We start from the raw sequence: 17260 nt of genomic DNA on the forward strand, positions 1-17260 counted from the left end.
CTGATTATTCAATGATTCATTTGAATTTAAATATTTAAAATACTTTCACAGATAGATTAATTTTTTTAATCGATTAACAGCCCTAGATATAGCATTTATTGAGTAAAGGAGAGCCTAAGTAAATAAAGTAATTATAATAATTTGAGGATTTACGAGTATGTCTCCTAAACATTCCTCACACGTTATCCAGACATCATTTGAGAATGATGACTTTCTCTTCAGCATTGTCCTTACCGTTAAAACGAGGCAGATATGACGAGGCATTGCAACAATGTTTACAGACACTGTAAGGTTGGCTGCAAAGATTATGCAGACTGTTACGATTGACTGACATTCGCGCACACTCAGACCTTATCGAAATCATACGCTGGACACTTTAGGCTATAGTCTTTCTACATGGGTTTTAGTTAATGATCGGGTTATAATAATACCACACTTCAATAGTGGTTGGTGTAAACTGGGACATTTTAGCGTTCCGACAGGCTTTAGTCGAGACTCGGGACATGCAACTCAAAGTGTTATTTTAAACATGCATCTTTTTTTCTCTCTCGCTCTCTCGGAGGTAGCCTGCCGAGCATTTGCTCTGGCTTGTCCCTCCACATCACCAAAAATGCTTGATTGCATTGCATTCTCCACATTTTTAGTTACATTTTCATGTACCACATCAGCATTTGCGTTCAGTGAATCTTTTGTAAATTACTTTACAATTACCGTCAGGTCCTTGGCCGCCTTATCGCCCAGTGCAGTCATTCACTCCTTCGTCTTCATTAAGATTCTCGGTAGAATTCTCAATCTTTTTGGCCTCTATGTGTCCAGTTACATAGTCTCTCTGTTCTTGGTCTTAGATTTTGTGAAATAAATTTCTAAATAAATGTGACTTATAGTCTGGTGTGACTTAGCCTATATATGTTTTTTTCCTCTTCATGAGGCATTTTTTGACTGATGCGACTTATACTCCGGAGCGACTTATAGTCGGGAAAATACGGTAAGTTTTGAATTGCTTAGGGTTTTTGATGTCATCTGACAAAGAATGATTATAGTAATTTGATTTTGCATTCCTTGTCTTGGTTGTACAGGCAAAAAAATAGACCAAAGCTAAACCAAAAAAGAGGGTTGCATAAAGATTTTCTTCATGCACACAGGTATTTTTAAATCACACAGTAATGACGGTGTGTCAGCTCTAACCCCTTTAATAACAATAGAAAAATAACAATAGAAATCGTTTAGTAGGCTATTTTGTATTATCTTATTATATTATAGGCCTACTGTACTAAAAACAAGTCTTAAGGGACTGTTGCTCCAGGTAACGATGTTGAAGGCCTGTTGGCAGACAGATGCTTTATGACCGATGTCCAAGTTTGGCTAAAGGAGGGGATTGACATAGCCAGTCCCCTTTTGGTGTCCCATCCCAAGATTTGCAATGGCCTAAACTGGCTACCCCTGTTAACATTTTCTGGGGGCGCCACTGGCAAGCTAGGCCTAGCAGACTGTTGTTAATAATTAATTAATTAATTAATTAATAATTAATAATATAATCAGCAATATTGCGAGAGTGAAAACCAAAGATTCTGGTGAAAACTAATGGCATGGTGTCCCTGTTAATACCAATGCATTGATTGCCCTTTTAAAATGTGATTTATTTTGCTGCGCTCTGCACGCGTATTACCTACAACCCTGGGGGTTGAGCCCCCCTTGTCTTTCAATCCTAGTGACGTCCCTGATTGGCCCTGTTAGATCACTGGTTGCAGCGTGTTGACTTCAATTAACCAATTGTATTACAGTAGTTTTGGATTTTAAGCAGAGGCATATTAAATGGCCACTGGCTCAAGAAAGGGGGAGGGTGGTGGCCTTTTTTCAGGTAAGAGTAACGGCGCCTCAAAATGTCTGTGCACGTCCCTGCAGAAAACTATGTCCGGCCTACCCTCCTTTCGGGGCCCGGTGGGCGACGGATCAAAACGAAAAACAATGGTTCCGTGTCATCCTTGGGTAAACCAAGTTTCGTGCACCCCGGTCTTTCAGTGTCCCGGGAATCGTTGACACAACATTTCTGAATGTTGTGAATGCACGGCGGTCATAATAATCGGCATCTCTCTGCAATGGAATGACTCACCTTTTGGAACATAAATAGGACATCATTAATATAGCCTATAGTTAAAATCTGCTTTTGTGATTTTTTTTTATGAAAGATTAGCCTACTGCTGCAAATGTTAATACACGAGCAATTGATGTGTATTGATTATGTACACATTCATTACTTTCAGAGAGATTGTTTAATATCCCAGCATCTAACACAACACATGAGTCACCAATACGGCTTTATAAGGAAATAGAAAACAATGTAGCCTAGCCTACACATTATCCACTAATTCACCATCTTGACATTATGTATCTCCTGATACAGAATATCAGAAAGATTGAAAATACATATATGTAGTGACTTGTTTGCTTATATACATCCCACGTTGGTCGTGGCTGCTGACGGATGGTCGAGTCATTCCTCTGTCCTCTGCGTACAAATATCTCCTACCAGCTTGTGACGCAACCCGGCTGTTCCAGTGAATTTCTGTTTCCCCCACCGAAAGCTCTTCCCGTTGGTACGTCCACCTCCCCCCGAGCATCCATTCCTCTTATCTACGAACAGGCGGCCAAGATGGATATTGTAAATCAGGTAGGGCTCCGAACATAAGAAAATACAAATGATTGCATATATGGTCAATACGATTTGGTTTCATGGTTGAATAGATTTGCCTTGGCGTTTCTCTGTCGTTTGTGAAAATATTTCGCATCAATGTTAACTGGGATGAGAGAGCGTACCCTCTAGTGATGCTGTCTGTTGACTGACGTGTTCCTGGGCTCAGCCTTGATACTGTGCAATTCAAGATATGTTTAGGGTCAAAATAAATACAAGAAGGTCGTAATATAATTGAATTGTCGTTGTTAATATTACAAAAGTGCAGTTTTGTCTTGTAGAGCAGAATTTTATAAATCAGGTATTAGCGACCGCAAGGATGTCATTGAATCCTTTAAAAGCGAATCTGTTCGTAGGTTATTTTTGGCCGTTGTATATATATTGTACACAAGAACGTAGCTTGATGTGAAAACGTTAGGCCATTCATATTATGGTAAAGCGCTGATTAGAAAAAAGGGCATCTGAAATAGGGCCTTGCAATATGCAGATGCATTTGTTGAGATGGCTCTGTAAAATGGCAGCTGGTTTTTATCCAGGCATCGGTGTAAAGGCTATGTCCTTCTCTACTACGCAGACATTGCATCGATGATTATCTCATTCTGCGAATACAATTGTGTCCCTGATGTTGCTTATTTATAAATAAATGTAATCCTGGTTAAACCGAGCAATTAGACCTTGACATTTATAGAGATTCGAAAATGTTGGTCTCCATCGCCAAAGGTTGGGCTGGAACTCTTATTTTTCGAATTCATGTTTCAAATAACATACTGAACGGTATATGAAATGCAACTGCGTTTGCTGATGCATTGCTGTGATTTTGATTGATTTACTCGTTTTTTATGAAATACTCGATTTCACAGAGACCTACCTCTGGGCAAGCTACGGTGTCGTGTTAAACCGCACCTTGCAACGTCACACTCAGTGAACGCATAGGGTACCATATTCTAATGTCGGCGTAGGCTCTCACATAGGCTGCTTCCTTGCTGATGTGAATGCTACGAAGCAATACTCTTATCTGTGGGTATTTATGATGATTAACACCATGTTTGTTAATTCTGTCGTCCATCATTTTGGCCATCTTACTTATTACTGCACACAGGGACAAATTTACCCATTCACTGAATGCCAGAGGAATTAGGCAACAAGCAAATTAGTTATGTTGATTCATCTATCTGGAAAATTAAGAAAATGTCTATTGTGAGTCATTTGGTCTTATTTCTCCTAAATAGCTGTGACAAAACAAAACAAATCAGTTCTGCATCATGATGGACTTTTGATGTTACATCCCACCTATAGCCTATAAGGTTGATGATAATAATTCTACACTGATTATTTGCGCTTGTTAGATGCACTTGAAAATGATAAGCAGTCTACAGTACATAAAGAGCAAAGGCAGATAGACAGACTGAAATGCCTGTTTTCAGTTTAGTTTTAGTAAGACATTGTAAGGCCAGACAATAATCTAGCCTCTAAACCTTTAGATATTTGTGTAAAAAAGAAATGTCCTTTGAAAATGGCAAATTAACGGTTTGGTCTCTTTTGTGTTTTGTGATAAAGATGCAGTTCATTTTTCTTCCCTTACTAAACATTTGGGCTTCTCTCCTACAGATGGTTGCCACTGGGCAGTTCAGAATTCTCAAAGTACCCCTGGGCTTCATAAAAGTCCTACAATGGGTAAGTCAAATTCATCAGGATAAACCTTATTTGTGCACGTGTCAACTTTTCATGTTATGGATGTGTGTTCACAATGCTTAAACACGCCATCTCTAGACCTGACTGGGCAGTGTAGGTTCTAAATAAGTTTCTTGTTTCTTGATGTGTTCTATAAATTACCCCCAAAAACATTTGCCTTGGTCTTTAATAAAGCTCTTCTGTAAGGACAAGTAAATACACCTAGATTCTGTGCATTTCTCCAGCAAAATGTCATTTTTAGCAAAGGATCGTTCAAAGGTTCCTCTAGCCTCTAGTGTTGGCAAGTGATTTAAGATATAAGAAAAGGGAAAGCACTGTGTTAGGAAAGCACTGTAAAGGAAAACCACTGAGAGACCATGTTACCATCCTTGCTACATTGAGTGCCATTTTATCAAAGTCTTGGAGGCACAATCAGCAATACTTAATGCTTAATGCATTCAGTTTTTCTTCAAAAAGACTGCAGTTGCTGTCTTTTTCCTTGATAATTTGTGTTGTCCAGCAAGGAACATCACTTAGCCTGTTGGACCAGAGCTTAGTTTCCCCTACTTCATATTACACTGCACTGTACAGTCAGTCCCATCCAGCCCCATCAGTGAAGCCCCTAAACCAGTCCACTCTTGCATACCCCAAAAGGAGAGCAGGCTTGTTCAAAGATGTGAGAACCTGTTGATAGCCAAGAAGTCATGAAGAACATTGTCATGGCATACTGTAAGCTGCCAAATAATACAGGGAAAATACAGCACGTCTGTGTCCATATGATGTGTGTGTGTGTGTGTGTGTGTGTGTGTGTGTGTGTGTGTGTGTGTGTGTGTGTGTGTGTGTGTGTGTGTGTGAGAGAGAGAGAGAGAGTCTGACTACTCAGACTCTATATAGCGCTACTCATATTCCATTTACGTGTGAAACCAAAAACCTGGTATAGTCTCTTCATATTTTATAGTTCAATTAAAGATCCCTAGTTGGCAGTTATCCCATTGTACTAATTGTGTCTGAGAATAAATTCATTCCATCATTCCATTTTGTTTACATGTAGCCCTTTGCGGGCACAGTGCAGGGCTACATTCATTACAATCATAGGAGCAGCTGTAACAAAGAGCTACCCCTTGTGGTGGAAAGAAGATACTACACCAGGTGCTAATATGACCCTTCATGTTACCAATGTGTCATATTAAATCAAATCAAACAGCAGCTATTTTTACTCATAACAAATTACATACAAATAATAGTGAGCTGTGAATAGCTGATTCTTTTTTTTAAATGCTGTTAATATAACAGAAAATACTACTGTTAAGGTTTTAGATAATGAGTAATGAATTATGTAATCACATTAATAGAAATTTTATTCAAAACAATAAAAATGTATTCTATGTTTAAACTGCAGATATCATATTTAATTTTTTCACTGTCAAGAGAAAATCAATTCTCTCTCTCTCTCTCTCTCTCTCTCTCTCTCTCTCTCTCTCTCTCTGTCTCTCGGTCTCCCCCCACACCTCATACTCACAGCACACTATAATTGGTGTGTAATTGTACTCTTCATTTTTAAAGAGGTGTTGCCCCCTCTCCAGTAGAAGTGGTTGGCTCTATTATCCTCCCTTTGTTTCCCGTCACGTGAGGCATCTCCTGACTTTGCTCCAAGCAGCCCAGTACGACAGATGGTGGGCCATCTCTGTGAAAATGAATAGCTAGATTCTCCATTCAATCCTATCTGGGCTGCAGGCATGGACTAATCTCTATGAGAGTTAGGCTACCAGATTTAAACCAGTGGTTGGGGGGAGGGGGGGGGGGTGCGATTACACTCTGTCCATCCTGCTTGGTGTTGTTATTTGGATCAATAGTAGGAACTGCATTTGTGTCAGAACACGAGCCATATCATTGCTTGAAAACCATATGGGGGCATTGCTTGCTTGCCTCGTAGTAACAGGAAGTATAGGAAATACCATGGAAAAGCCTGGGTTCCTTCGCCAATATCTGCAGATGGGCTTTCCCTACTGAGCTGGGGGCTGCCATTTTCTGGCCATATACATATAGTAAAACATGAATAAGATAAAAAAAAAATAATAATAAAAAAAAATAAATATATATATATATATAGTTGATATTTAGATAACTATATCTATATATACTGTATCATTTAGACCATTCTTCTTGTTGTGTAAACAAATCCAGTATCTATTATTAATGTTATTATTTTCTTTTTTCTTTAGGTGTTTGCCATTTTTGCTTTTTCAACGTGTGGGAGCTACGACGGGTCATTCAGGATGAGTGTTCAGTGCAAAAACAGGACTGAAAGTAACTTAAAAATAGACGTGGATTTTGAATACCCATTCAGGTTAGTATTGCTATATTATTTTGTGTATCTACCTTTACATTTACAGTTTGTGTACTTGGTCATTTATTTAAGCATATACACAAGCCATGTTTACTAGACTGCCCTTTACCCAAATAAGGCCATAATCTAGAACCTAGATGGGCTTATGGAAACCTTAAATCTTCTATAAATTACTTTCTTAGGCCTTTTGAATGTTCTTGAATCAATTGCATTTAAAGTCCTGAAGTGCAGAACTATTTTCACTAATAAATACTTTGTTATAAGGATTTTTGTAATAGACTTTTAAGCTATTTTAAAGAATACTATGACAAATCTTTCTTTTGTAATTGTGTACTCTATGCGTAATAGTCTGAATTAGAAATGTACTGAAATCCCTGTCTTGCACCCTTCACAGGCTCCATCAAGTATACTTTGATGCCCCAACCTGCAAAGGAGAGAAGTCGGAGAGGTTCTTCCTCGTAGGGGACTACTCTTCCTCTGCTGAGTTCTTCGTCACTATCGCCGTCTTTGCTTTCCTCTACTCCATGGCGGCCCTCAGCGTCTACATCTTTGTCTTTGAAAAGTACCGCGAGAACAACAAAGGGCCTCTGATTGTGAGCGGATTTCCCCATTTACTGTCATGTCAGACAGCCCACAGAATCCTCCACAAATCCAGAAACAGGAATCCACAAATATAGACTTCCTCATTATGAATAGATCCAAAGCAGTACATGCATACTGGACATTCGCTTGTTTTGTTTTTATGAAAAAAGAGTTTTTTTGTTTGCCCTGGGACTTAAATACATAATAGCACCACAACAACATCCAAACAACAGTGATTTTATATAAAGGGCTAAACTGACTCAAAGGACTCATCTGAAGTCATCTAGCTTTTAGAAAATATTGTCAGTCAACATTTTAGTCCAGTGCTATAAATGCAATAGTTGAATTTTGCAGCTAGATTTTCTCTAAATTGGCATGAACTGAAGTTGTGGACCATGAGGGAGGTGGTTTGTATGAAGGTGGGAAGAATAGGACATAGCTGACAGGATATTAAACTGTTAGGGAAAGGCTGCTCAGTATCTTTATGATTTACATTCACTATGAACAATTTACATATCTGTTATTCAAAAGATAAAAGCCAGATAACTCATTTTAGACATAAAACCATGGAAGTGGATACAGGAAAATAAATGGAGGTCCTGTTACATTCATAAATAGATGTGGTTTACACAGTATACAGTACGTAGCCATGGAAAACCCAGAGTAACACTGAGTAATGAATGCACTGCTACCTCTCTCATATTGTCTTCTAGCCTCAGGTCAGTCTGAAAATAACTTGGCCTAGCTATGACCGACCAATGAACAAAAATTGGTATCCATTTTCAAGGACCCAACGTTCAGTATAATGGTGAATGACTGTATGAAAATGTGTCACTATAGCTAGACAGTTTGTCATATAGCCTAGAGCAGCTACATTGGTGATGATTCAATTATAACATTTTCCACTATTACATTTCCTAAATCCATTTGATACACACAATAATTTAGTGTTGTTTGTGAATAGTCTGCTGGTAGACATGACCCCAGTGGTGACCCCAGTGACCATTTCCCTTTTAGGATTTCGGGGTGACCTGCGTGTTTACCTTCATGTGGCTAGTGAGCTCGGCTGCCTGGGCCAAGGGCCTGTCTGATGTGAAGACCGCCACAGACCCCGAGAAGGTTCTGGAAATGGTCCCCGCCTGTGAGCTGGAAGGAAGCACCTGCCGTGAAGTCCACGACCCAAAGATGTCTGGCCTCAACACGTCCGTGGTGAGTCTGGCCAAAAGCTTCTCTGTTCACACTCCAGTATGGGTTAGCGACCAGTTTGAGCAGAGGAACGTGCCATTTCTTTTCACGTGAGCTGATTTTTGACCTGACAGTGTGAGCTCAGTCCAGTTTACCACAATATAAGACACTCTGACACTGTTGGCAAGGCAAGGCAAGGCAAGTTTACTTATAAAGCGTATTTCATACACAAAGAATAATAGTAAATAAAAGGGTAAAAAGTTTTAAAAGTAAAGTACATAAAATAGAATAATTTAAAAATATATAAAAGACACAAGGTAGACTAATTAAAGGTACACTATGCAGGTTTTTTATCTTAATATGCAAGTTTTTTAGCTTAATTTACCTTCATTTAACAGCTTCAGAGTCATTGGAATGGTTATATGACCTTTTTCGGTTTGAATGGTGGCCGTCTCGCTTCCCCCTAGCGCCTGTGAGCGGAAAAACCACCCTTGCAACTGTGGGCCGGCGGGCCGACGGCCTCAGTGTCAGGAAGTATAACGAGTGTAACGAATTGCTTTACTGCATTCAAATACACATACACGCCAGGCACCAGCTAGAAAAAGGTAGCGATGGAGTTTATCAGACATTCGCATGACAGAGCCAGCGAAAAAGAAGCAAAAACCGAGAAAACAGTAAGGAAATTGCCAATACTGCATAGTTTACCTTTAATTCCACCAAGTTGTATCCTGATGATGGGCTGAGTTGATATTTATGCTGTGTTTGAGAACATAATTTATGTTTTCACAACATTATAGTGTAATTAGATGTAATGCTTAGCATTATAGTGTAATCAAATGCATTGATTAACATTAGGAAGTCTTGTTCAACACCCACCTACCACCTATTCACCACTGCAGCCTTCTGTGCTCCTCTCCTCCAGGCTTTCGGCTTCCTGAACCTGATCCTGTGGTTAGGAAACATCTGGTTCGTTTTCAAGGAGACAGGCATTGTTGCTCCCTTCATGCGTGCCCCACCTGCCCAGGAGAAGCAGCCCGCCCCTGACACCTTCGGCCAGCAGGGCTACGGCCAGGAGGGCTACGCGCAGCAGGGCTACCAGCCCGACTACAGCCAGCAGGGTTACAATCAGGGTGGCGAATATGGCCAGGGAGGAGGCTATGAACAGCAGGGGGCACCCACCTCCTTCTCCAACCAGATGTGAGAGAGCCAATAAGGAGGCAGCCTCATGGAGGATGGTGAGTCAGAGGGCTGAGTAATCGATGCATTCACTGTAATAATGCAGCAATGTAAAGACCATGTGTTAAGGGCCGTCTACACCAAGAACCATAACTATAACTATAACCATAACTATAACGATATCTCTCTAGCTAAGATGAATGAGAACATACACTAGTAAACTATAGCGATATGACATGAAGAACGATCTCATTGGGGATCACTTTCAGAGCGATTTTGAGAACGATAAAAAGCTGACAGCCAATCAGAATCCATCAAATTTTAGACCACATTCATTAATAAAAGTAGAGACTTTCCTTATAGTTAACCTTATAGGCTAGTGTGGACACTAATAACATTATAGTTACAGTTATCTTTCTAGTTATCGTTCCTGGTGTAAACGGCCTTTATAACCGACTGTTGTGAAGGTAGCTTAGCTTTGTGTGCTTAGCATACTACAATATTTTAAGTTGTGTTGAAGCTAGGGTATGTGATATTTTGCATTGTATTTATATAAAGCGGCCTTAATACACCATAATAGTATACACTAGTACAATGAATCTCCAAATGAACAATCTCTAAATTAATAGAATAGAATTCTTTATTCAGTCATCTGTCTTTAGTCCTTATTTTTGTCATTCACTGCTTGTTCTGCCATCTTTCCCTACAGAAAAGAGGGTGATCGTGTGATTATGGGAGTGTGGTGCCTGAACCCTACCCACAATACCACACTCTTCCCTGTCTGTCTATTTGTGCATCTGTCTGTGGACAAGAGGGAGGGGAGGGGTGGGGCGGGGAGGGAAAGGGGATAAAACTATCAAGGGGAAACGGGGGAATGAGAGGGAGAAATTAATGTGCTGTTCATTATTGTGGTGTAAACAAAAAAGAGAGTTAGGATTGATCAAATGAAGACAAACTTGAATACAGTACCAAAATATAAAAAAAGAACAAAAAAAAAAGCAAATCTCAATGCTATATAAATTTAAATTGATAATGTTGAAAATAGTAATACTAAACTTGAGAGAATGTATTTGTCTGTGTTGTATAAATATCATTATGAACAAATAGTATATACAAAATTTCCTAAAGATGTGTATGGGGTTATTCCACTGTAGTTTAGTTCTGTTTAGAGCTCACTAAATACAGTTGTCTTTCAGCCCAAAAAAAATGAGATCCTTAATAATTTTTACCTTCTGTGGTTTGGTACAGGCTCACTGAGATTATCTAAAATTATATCAGATTTTATACTTTCGCTCTTTCTTATTTTAATATCTTTTGTTTTGTTTTGTTTTCTGCTCTGGTGGGATAGAGCATAGTACTGAAAGAGTATGGGGTAAAGCTTGAGAATAAACTAAAGTCATATTATCTGTCGCAAGAGATAAAAATGGCATCATAAGCCGTGGCAGAAATCAAACTGGTTTAGGTGTTCACATCTTTTGTGTTAGTTATGTTTATTTAGGATGGATATTTTCCTGTGTGATTCTCCAAGTGTTGTTCTTTGAGAAGAAAAGCACAAACATTCTGACCAGTAAATTAGCATGGTTTGAGTATTTCCGTATACTACGCTCCTTATGACTAATGTAGTGTATTGTTAGTGTTTTATGCAAGTGGATGATAAAAAATTTACAGGACTTTGCTTGTTTTGTGTGGGGGCCTGAGCGAGATAATCAAACTGATGTGTTGAGATGGTGTTGATAGTTTAGATAGCTGTGCCTGTTTCAGTTTTCAGCACTTTTCCCTCTGCACTACCCTACATTCCTCCCTGTCTCGCAGTGACAATTGATACTACAAAGTACAGACAGCTGTTGAAGTCATTGTAATAGTATATTGTAGTGACATTCCATGAAGATGTAATATGATCATAACACCAGGAATAGGATCATGTCAGTTACTATATGCAATGGAGAGTTGAGCAGTTCACAAATAAAACTGTACTGTAGATGTCAGCAAATATGGTTGTGTTGCTTTCCTGGTTTTCTATCAAGCTGTGATTTCAATTGTGATGTTGTATCACTACCAAAGTCACCAAATGATGCAGTTATGTTGTAGGAACTGTGCTGGTCCCATTTGGGGTTTTTTTTTTTGTGACATGCATTCACGTATAAGGTGGGTTTTGGAGGCCAAAGCGTATTCCTTATCGCCCGATACCAAATCTAAGAGAAATAGGAAAAAGAAAAATCCAAAAGATGCCATTAAAATGACTTTGCATGATCAAAGATTATTCGCCAATATTATATATATATATATATATATATATATATATATATATATATATATATATATATATATATATAAACAAGCATCTCCCACACTTACTGTAATGGTCTTCGATGGTATTCTTGCTGGTAGACTGGTGCTAGGCTTCCACAGACTAATATATATGGATTGGCAAAGATAAGACTGAGCATCCAAACACGGTGTGGCCTACATGCTCCGCTGAAAGGAAATCCAGTTTGAACTTGAGTCTTTTAATTTAGGCAATGCAGCCACTCTCTTCCCGTTCCTCACTCTCACTGTCTCTCTTCCTCTTTTCTCTCTCACTCTCTGCTCTGTCCCACTCTTCTCCCTTATAAATATGCTATTCAACTACTCTGTTGTTAGTGGTGTTCGGTATGTCTTGTGATACTCTCAATGCCTTTGGGTTGTGCTGTATTTCTTGTGTATGATATATTATTAGCGTTAACAATGATGTTGATGACCATGGTCACAACCATGCAGAAAAACCAGTTCACTGAAAACTATCCAGAATTCTGTTGTATTCTTGCTCTGTGGAATCCACGAAGGAAATTCAATAAAGAAGAATTTATCCTGTTGAAAGTTCAATCTGTCATTATTTAACTGTAGTAGAGTGGCTGGTAAACCCAACGTCAGAGGTTCAGCTTCCATGAATTGAACTTATATGTTATTTTCATAATATTTCAAACAAACATGCTTTCAAATTTAAGTAACATATTTTGCAGCAATGTTCAGCTAATATGGTCCACATTTCATTGCATGATATGAAATGACATTTCATCCCTTTACATTAAATTACTACGCACCCTTCACATTTCACTCACAGTAATGATATCTTAAGCGTTTCACATCCAAACAGCTTCACACTTGACACTGCACTTACACAGGTCATCAGCATTACACTTGCTAAGTATGAAGTCAATTGGACATATGCACATGACACATACACAGACAAGCAGACAGATTCCTTGTTTAGTTACATGTGAATAATACTTTGCTGCATCCAGATAGCAGAAAAAAAAAGACTGATGTCGATTGTCGCTCATTTTATACGCTCATTTTGAATTTGATGCCAGCAACACGTCTCAAAAAAGTTGGGACGGAGCGACAAAAGTCTGGAAAAGTTGTGTTATGCTAAAGAAAACACAAAGAGGAACATTTCACAACAAATTAGGTTAACCGGCACACTGATTAGGTATAACCAGAGAGGGTTAAAGTGGAGTAATCAAGGATCTTCGGTATATCAATATCATTCCAAAGAGGCAGAGTCCCTTGGAAGTAATGATGCAGAGACATTCATCACTCTGAAAACCAGTGTGGGTAATTAATGCAACAATATCAGATTAATGCTCCTCGACATGAAATTGCGAAATGAATGGATTTCATCATCTATAGCAGTGGTTCTTAAACTTTTTGTCTGGCGACCCCCCAAAAAGCATTGGCCAAGTCTGGTGACTAGTGAATATCCTAATTTCTAAACATGTTGGTCTAAAAACCTTATTTATTAATTATTTAATTCAGACTCAAATCATTTCACGACCCCTCCCATATTTTTGGCGACCCCCCTGGGGGTCCCGCCCACCACTTAACCACAGATCTATTGTACATCATATCATATGCAGTGTTGGGAGTAATGCATTAAAAAAGTAATGTAATTACAGTAATGCATTGCTTTTTGCTGTAATGCAGTAATGTAAGGCATTACCAATACAATTTCAGTAATATTTTACTCGGTACAATTCTCAGTAACTGAAGTTACTTTGCTTTTTAATCCAAAATTGAGAAATGCTCAATTGGCACCAGAGAAGATTATCCAAGAATTAAAAAAAGTCATCTATGCTGGTCCTGAAATTTGATTGCCTTGTTTAGAGAAAGGGAATTTGAGTTATCTCTGCCATTCATGCAACAGATCTAACATGGTTAGGCTATACTTCTCATTTCAAGCAGTGAGAATAACTAAAATGTTGCTTTTACAGACAAAGATCGTAGCCATTATTCTCAAACTATTTGCATTAAGTCTACACCACTGTAAGTGGAAGGAAAGGCAACCAGCAATGATGAGAACCAAGTCAACATACAATTTCACTATGGCTATATTTTACTATATTAAGTTGTGAGCAACCTTTGGCCTTTGGGGCCTACATTGTCCCAGGAGCCATAACTGCAACAATTATATTGTTCTTTAGCCTTAAGCCTAGCTCAGTCATTATGCCATACCACATCACCTCCTGCCGTGTAATGAGCTGCATTGAACACATGAAGATCTATTGAGAACACCAAATCCATATTTCCTGTTATTTTGGTGAAAGTAATGTAAACGTAGTGTAATGCCTTACAATTCAAAGACAGTAATATTGTAATGTAACAAATTACTTTGAGATGACAGTAACAAGTAATAAATAATGCATTACGCTTTTAAAGTAACTTGCACAACACTGATCATATGTACATAATATCAAATTTCAAATTAGATTTACAGTATTTGCCAGTCACAGCATACTGTTTTTTATATGTTTTACACACCATCCCAACTTATTTCACAGTTTTCGACATAAATAGAAATATTTTACATTTGGGCACAAAGCACTGTCATTCCACAGTAATACACAAGGTGGCAGTAGTAGCCTCTAATAAACATTTCAAGCATGTCACTAACAAAACATGCTGCCACATCTTACTGTATGTTAAGACAGGGTCGATATTAAACAAGGCATATCTGCAACAGAGATAGTACAGCCTCAGGTGGACAGGATATCTATCTAATCTCTTACACTGATAATTAGCAGAGCACTGACACCTAAACAGGAGCCCTCAGGAAGGTCAATTTTCTGCCATTTTACTGTTGAATGTATACAGAAGGCCTGTGGAACCAGAAGGAAGTGCAGAACAGTGCTATTTCTGAGTGCTACTTCACGTGTCTTACTTTTGAGAAAGTGTAAAGCAGTGTTTCTCAAACTTTTTTTCTGGGGACCCACTTTTTTAAAATGACAGACTATCGCGACCCAACTCGTGACTGTGGTAGTTAACAAACTAGGTCAGTGGTTCTCAAACTTTTTCTTTCATTCCCCACTTTGATCAAGGGAGCATTCTCGAGCCCCACCTGTCCCTCATCGCTCTAAGAAAGTGGTAGGTCAAGCTTAAAATTGTCAAATTTATTGAAATAATGACAAGTTCTAAATATATCCTCTTCAACAGAGTTAAAATCAGCTGTTGCTGCAGATATAATAATAAATAAATACATACTGTAACACACATATTTCTGTTTTCCAGCAACATATTAGGAAGCATAGGCCATTTTACAGAATTGTACAATATATTCAATGAAATACCAACATGCTGCATTAAATGGATCCATAATCCAGTCATACTGAGCACTGCTGGTTGGGAAATAGTTTTGAAATGCAGGGATGTGATGTAGGCCTACTATTTAATACATGGGATCACAAGAGTGGCTCCCAATCAGACGTTTCAGCGATGTCGCTCAGAAATCTCAAAGGCATAATACTGTCGCGATCGAGGCGCCTGTCCCATACTCAAGTTTTTTTGGTGAATGCAGTAATCTTATTTGCTAGGTGAGGTAGGTGCTTGTCTTTGCCTTGTAACTGGACATTTAACTCAAATGTATCGCTAAGATATATCAAATATATCGCTAAGATAGGCCAGCTTCGTCAAGAAATGTTCATTAGTGAACATGCTTGCAGATTCAAACATGCGCTCTTCCTCAGGCTGGATAAAACTGGATAAAATAGCTCTACTTGTCTTGTACAAATGGTGTAATGTCGCAGCAGGAAGGCTAGCCTAGCAAAAAATGTTTATGTTAACTACCTGCCTGACGGCCCATGCTGCTTGTAACAAACTAGAACAGTTAGCGCAACTCTTTTTTTTTTCCGAACGGACGGAATATGGTTACATACTGTAATATGTTTATTAACGGGATAAGGAAGACGCAGATCTGTTCCAGAATCACTGTTTATCGTATTTAATGACATAACATTGCTATAGCTTTGTAATAGGTTTTGATGAAAGTGGCATAGCTTCTCTGCTATACTAACTATTCGACCGTGATAATCTATTTACCAAATGGGGGTTAGGAAAACCACTATAAATAAATAATAAATAAATTCCGTGCATCAAAGCAGACTGGAACATTCATGTCTAGTAGTCATGCACGCCAGCTGTTTACTGTCTTTAAAGCATCAATAATTCTCAAACAGCAGAATGCTTAAATGCTATGTTAAGCTACAAGTAGGCCTAGGTCAATGTATAACATTAGCTTGGGATGTTTTTACAGTAAGCATTGGTAGTTGTGAAAGCAGCTGCATTCCTTCTAAATATCAAAATATGGAAATGCTTTCTTTCTCCCTCAAGGTGCTTTGCTTAAATTTCTCAGCCCTCAGGCTCTTCCTAAGGATACCTCCACTGATGAAGATGGCCTGAAAGTAGGGATCGACCGATATGGTTTTTTAAGGGCCGATACCGATATCAATTATTACCAAAACAGGAGGCCGATAACCGATATGTCATTTGTCAAAAAGGGGGGTAGATAGTAAAGGCGATATGCTGCAAAAATTTCAAAAGCATTTAATTAACCAAACTTTTCTTTCTTCTTTTGATACACAATTGTCTATCAACTTGCATCACTTGCAAGTGTATATCCTGTGTAGGCCTATCATGTTAATCCAAGAGCTGAGTGATAGCAATTATTTTCATAGAGTAGGCCTACACAATGGGCTATGTGCTTGTTAAGGGACCTGTCACAAAGAGGATGCTTTGCCATCGTGTGTGTGAGTGCATGAGAGAGTGAGAAGGAGAGGAAGAGGTGCATGCGTGATGGCAAGTGTTACGGTTGAATAGTTTAACAAAACAGTTTTTAAATAGTTCTTAGGCTATGTAAATGTGTGTTCATGTGTAGGCTATAAGCTACACTTTTGAGAGCCTAAAAGCCACGTTATTAGCCAGCTCAGGACGCGATTTAGTTCAGGTCGGATTAAATTACGGCTGGCCCTGGGTGCATGTAGTCTTTTCTGACAGTCCGTTTCAAAAAGGAGCAATTAGACTTTTTGACGTTCGCTATCGCATAATTTAGGACTTGTTTGTACTATGTCCATCGAGGTGTCCCGTTATTCACAATTAACGGACGAGGGAGGCAGAGAACTCCCGACGCGCATCACCCGAGTTTGTAGGCTGACTAGTAAACAGCACACCACTAACGTGCATCAATCGGGAATTCGCTAAATGAAGGAAGTGGGTGCTTTACTTATTGATCCGGATCAAAGAGACAATAGCTTACAAAGTGGTGTTTTTGTAACTTCAGTGTAGATGATTGTGATTCATTG

General features: G+C 38.8%; 1 protein-coding gene and 1 long non-coding RNA gene across 3 annotated transcripts; one reads left to right on the forward strand and one right to left on the reverse strand.

The window, feature by feature from the left end:
• Window positions 1-465: 465 nt before the first annotated feature.
• LOC121713921 lies at window positions 466-9375 on the reverse strand. Its single transcript, XR_006032985.1, has 3 exons — window positions 9366-9375; window positions 6368-6378; window positions 466-587 (listed from the first exon to the last, which is right to left on the reverse strand). It is a non-coding gene; the product is annotated as an uncharacterized LOC121713921 (long non-coding RNA).
• sypa (synaptophysin a) lies at window positions 1953-9709 on the forward strand. Of its 2 annotated transcripts, XM_042098974.1 has the most exons (7): window positions 1953-1986; window positions 2531-2668; window positions 4298-4363; window positions 6583-6707; window positions 7102-7300; window positions 8307-8498; window positions 9397-9709. In XM_042098974.1, exons 1-7 carry the CDS (start codon window positions 1966-1968, stop codon window positions 9673-9675), a joined length of 1020 nt encoding a protein of 339 aa, XP_041954908.1. In that variant the 5' UTR covers window positions 1953-1965; the 3' UTR covers window positions 9676-9709. The 2 variants fall into 2 exon arrangements, with proteins under 2 accessions (XP_041954908.1, XP_041954907.1); XM_042098973.1 differs by lacking the exon at window positions 1953-1986 and having other exon boundaries at window positions 2475-2668.
• Window positions 9710-17260: the final 7551 nt, after the last annotated feature.

The sequence above is a fragment of the Alosa sapidissima genome, chromosome 7 (assembly GCF_018492685.1).
Source record: "Alosa sapidissima isolate fAloSap1 chromosome 7, fAloSap1.pri, whole genome shotgun sequence".
Taxonomy (NCBI): domain Eukaryota; kingdom Metazoa; phylum Chordata; class Actinopteri; order Clupeiformes; family Clupeidae; genus Alosa; species Alosa sapidissima.